This window comes from Rhinopithecus bieti, unplaced genomic scaffold (assembly GCF_001698545.2).
Source record: "Rhinopithecus bieti isolate Rb0 unplaced genomic scaffold, ASM169854v2 scaffold_13262, whole genome shotgun sequence".
Classification (NCBI taxonomy): Eukaryota; Metazoa; Chordata; class Mammalia; order Primates; family Cercopithecidae; genus Rhinopithecus; species Rhinopithecus bieti.
This window is the reverse complement of record NW_016808004.1, coordinates 2,458,353-2,462,848: the sequence shown is the minus strand read 5'-3', so window position 1 is coordinate 2,462,848 and position 4,496 is coordinate 2,458,353. Positions and strand designations below refer to the sequence as shown.

At 46.0% G+C, this 4,496-nt stretch overlaps 1 protein-coding gene across 1 annotated transcript in view; it reads left to right on the top strand.

Annotated features, from left to right (window-relative positions):
* Positions 1-281: 281 nt before the first annotated feature.
* PCLAF (PCNA clamp associated factor) overlaps positions 282-4,496 on the top strand; it is an 18,387-nt gene continuing 14,172 nt past the window's right edge. Inside the window, exons 1-2 of the mRNA XM_017885140.1 lie at positions 282-694; positions 978-1,058. Coding sequence (XP_017740629.1) covers positions 649-694; positions 978-1,058 — 127 coding nt within the window. The 5' untranslated portion in view covers positions 282-648. The remainder of the gene's footprint in view (positions 695-977; positions 1,059-4,496) is intronic.

The following is a 4,496-nucleotide window of genomic DNA, read 5'->3' as shown; positions in this document are numbered from 1 at the left end:
CTAGTTTTGTTTAGTCTCACATCATACTAAAGACATTTTAAAACACTCTTGTAAATAAGCTGTATTAGCTTCCTTTCCCCCATTCCATAGAATTGTTTTAGTGTGGATGCTGTACAAAGAGTTCATGCCTGGGGTACTAAAGGAAAGTTCTCAAGTTCTTTTTATTTTGATTTACATCAAGAAGTCCGCTTAATTTCAGGTTTCACCTCCTGGAGTCAATCATTATGGACTTAAGGCTATAGTAACTTTTGAAGATAGTTTGTAATTCGCTGTCTTTGCCGGGTTTTCTTTTCTAAGCAGGCTCATTTCTCTAGTTCAGAAACTTAGCACCCACTTATCGGGTACCCCTGGAGAGTCCTGGTACCGCCCACCTGGGGCGCCTACGAATCCTAGGCCTTTGCGTGTTGATGGACGGATCCGCGCAGCAAGAAGCCTCGCCGCTGTCACCATTGGGCGTTGGCAATTGGTTCAGGGGGAACGGCGCGGAACCAATGGGAGCCTTGGCTCCGGAGAGTCCTTGGAGCGCGCGGGAAAGAGACCAATATAAACTGTGGCGGGAGATTAGTTTTCGGGTCCTTGTCCAGTGAAACACCGTTGGTCGCCTGGGAAGTCAGTTCGTTCTCTCCTCTTCTCTCGTCTTGTTTGACCATGGTGCGGACTAAAGCAGACAGTGTTCCAGGCACTTACAGAAAAGGTGAGGCAATCGAGTGTGGTACTGGAGGGCGGGGGTCCTCCCGGCAGCCCGGCCGCGGGCGACAGACGCCAGAGGTCCCCCTGGGCCCTGTGCGCCAAACTCATCTAGCTAGCCAGGGAGCAGCCGCCCGGCCCCTTTACCTTGAAGATGAAGTCTCAGGGCCAGGGTAAGGTTATCCTGCTGTTCTGGATCGCCAGGCTCTCCTCTCCAAGCCGCTGGGTCCAGGACTCGGTATCCAAACCCTCCTGCCCCTTCTGAATACCCTCTTTGCCTCTCTTCACAGTGGTGGCTGCTCGAGCCCCCAGGAAGGTGCTTGGTTCTTCCACCTCTGCCACTAATTCGACACCAGTTTCATCGAGGAAAGGTAAGAAGAGCCCTCCTAAAATTAGGGGATCAGGCCTGGCACCTGCAAGCCCCTGGCTTGCCATGAATTTCTTTTTCTTGAGGTACTCACGCCCGAATTTCTTCCTCGCCCTGTGATGTAATGAGAGAGGCTGGGCCTTTTGGCTGGCTAGGGTAGAGGTGAGGGGGGTCTCATGGAAGAGAATCTCGAGCCTTGGAGTTAAGGACCGGCACAGCTTATCTTCAAGCCTATTTTTCTTTTATTTTTTTAGACAGGATCTCACTTTGTCGCTCAGGTTGGAGTGCAGTGGTGCAATCACTACTCACTGCAGCTTCCACTTATGGGCCTTAAGCAGTCCTCCCACCTCAGCCTCCCAAGTAGCTGGGACTACAGGTGCATGCCAACATGCCAGGCTTTTTTTTTCTATTTTTTGTAGAGACGGGGGTCTCACTATGTTGCCTAAGCTGGTCTTCTCAAACTCCTGGGCTCAAACAGTCCTCCCACTGGGATTACAGGCATGAGCCACCGTGGCCAGCCTATCAATTTTTCTTTTTTGGTTTAGTATTTTTCTTTTTCTTTTTTATTTTTTTGAGACAGTCTTGCACTGTTGCCCAGGCTTGAGTGCAATGGTGTGAACTTGGTTCACTGCAACCTCTGCCTCTCAGGTTCACACGATTCTCCTGCCTCAGCCTCCCGAGTGGCTGGGATTACAGGTGCACACCACCACACCTGGCTAATTTTTTTGTAGTTTTAGTAGATATGGGGTTTCACTGTATTGGCCAGACTGATCTCAAACTCCTGACCTCATGATCCGCCTGCCTCAGTTTCCCAAAGTGCTGGGACCACAGACATGAGTCACCACTCCTGGCTATTATTTTTCTTAATATTGACAGAGGTTATTTAAATACTGTCAGAGGCTATTTAAAAGCCCCCTTATTAGATTAAGGGTTTGGACAATCATTAACAGTGCTGAGTGCTCATTGCAATGTCTACTAAACTTTAATAAAATATTTTGTTTGCTTGTTTTCCTTTCTTCCTTACTCTTCTTTTCTTCTTCTTCTTCTTCTTTTTTTTTTTTTGAATGTAATGTCTGTGGGTTTTCTCCAACGTTGCAGCTCCTAATATTGTCTTTGGGAGAGTAGGAGTGAAACCCGGCAAGGGAAATAGTTTCACGCTGGTCCTTCTGTGCATGGAAGATGAGAAAATGCCCTGCCATCTGGTGCCTCATTCCTTTCAGTAGGAAGTTTGGCAGACAGGGAGATTAACGCTACAAGATTTAGTTAAGAACGTAAAGGGGAACACTGTTTAGGACTTCATGGGTTTTTAAGTCAATTCAAATTTCTCCCTATTCGAAACATCTCATTAGAAAACATTTACTACTTTGATCTCTTCAGATAAAAGGAAATAAAAGTTGATGAATTGTTTGAGAGTAACTTATACCCTGTACCACTAGACTAAGTTTCTTTTTCTTTTCTTTTTTTCTTTTTTTTTTTGTTTTGAGACAGGGTCTCAGTCCGTTGCCCAGGCTTAGTGCAGTGGTGCAATCACACCGTACTGCAGCTTTGACCCCAGGGCTCAAATGAACCTACCACTTCAGGCTCCTCCCAAGTAGCTGGACTGCAGGCACATGCCACTACACGCCCGCCTAATTTTTGTGTTTTTTGTAAAGACGGGGTTTCATCATGTTGCCCAGGCTGGTCTCAAACTCCTGGGCTGAAGCAATCCTCCCGTCTCAGCCTACCAAAGTGCTGGGATCACAGGCATGAGCCACTATGCCTGGCCTGACGAAATTTCATTAGAGTCACATCGCATTGTCTGGTCCACTGTTGAATCACCAGAGCCGACTGAATAGGCCCTTACTGAATATATGTTGAATAAATGCATCCTTTAAGGCATTTTAAAAAAATCTCTATTTTTAATCCCAATAATTGAATGTATGAAATGGGTAATATCCTTATTTTAAAGATAAGGAAATTTAATCTCGGGTTATATAACTTGATAAAGGTCACACAACTAAATCAGTGGAGTTGGGTTTGAATCTGTTGCTGCTATACGGTTTTTTTTGTTTTTGTTTTTTGGGACAGAGTCTCGCTCTGTCACCAAGGCTGGAGTGCAGTGGCATGATCTCGGCTCACTGCAACCTCCGCCTCCCAGGTTCAAGCAATTCTTCTGCCTCAGCCTCCTGAGTAGCTGGGATTACAGGCATGCACCACCACACCCGGCTAATTTTTGTATCTTTAGTGGAGACAGGGTTTCACCTTGTTGACCAGGCTGCTCTCTAGTGCCTGACCTCATGATCCGACTCCCTCAGCCTCACAAAGTGCTGGGATTACAGGCGTGAGCCACCGCGCCCAGCTGCTGCTGTGTGTTTTCTAGTAGTAAAAGCATTCCTGTAAGGTTCCTTTGGGAAAATTGTGAACCAAAAGATCACTATCTTTTACATACCATTCCTTCTTTTGGAGGCCAAGGCAGGAGGGTTGCCTCAGCTAGGAGTTTCAGACCAACCTGGGCAACATGGCAAAATCCCATTGCTATTTTTATAAATGTAAATAAATAAATTAGTACAAACAATATAACTTCAGAGTCTATATGGAAACAACTTTTGTAAGCGTTCTTTAACAACTAGAGTTGTTAAAGCAAATGTTTTAGCTTAAAGCAAAAGATTTGTAGTAACTGAAAATTTGTTCCTGGTCATCACTTTATAAAAGGCAAAATTTTCCCTCAATTTCTCCTTATATTACTGTTTAAAAATAACCAGGAATTGGCTGGGCGGGGTGGCTCATGCTTGTAATCCCAGCACTTTGGGAGGCCAAGGTGGGCGGATCACGAGGTCAGGAGATCAAGACCATCCTGGCTAGCACGGTGAAACCCTGTCTCTACTAAAAATAAAAAAATTATCCAGGCATGGTGGCATGCACCTGTAGTCCCAACTGCTAGGAAGGCTGAGGCAGGAGAATGTCGTGAAGCCGGGAGGCGGAGCTTGCAGTGAGCTGAGATCATGCCACTGCACTCCAGCCTGGGCAACAGAGCAAGACTCCGTCTCCCCCCTCCAAAAAAATTAGCTGGGTGTGGTGGCGGGTGCCTGTAATCCCAGGTACTTGGGACGCTGAGGCAGGAGAATCGCTTGAACCCGGGAGGCAGAGATTACAGTAAGCTGAGATTGTGCCACTGCACTCCAGCCTAGGCGACAGAGCTAGACTCCGTAAAAAAAAAAAAAAAAAGAAAACCACCAGGAATTGGATTTCTCTTATGAATTGATAAAGGAGCCAAGTGCTTTGAAAAATGGAATCTACTTTTGTGGAGACTTTCACATTGCCTCTTATATGTGCTTTAACTAAATGACCTTAGTAAGTAAAATGTTAGCACTTTATTTTTTTATTTTTTTTGAGATGGAGTCTCGCTCTGTCACCCAGGCTGGAGTGCTGTGGCCGGATCTCAGCTCACTGCAAGCTCCATCTC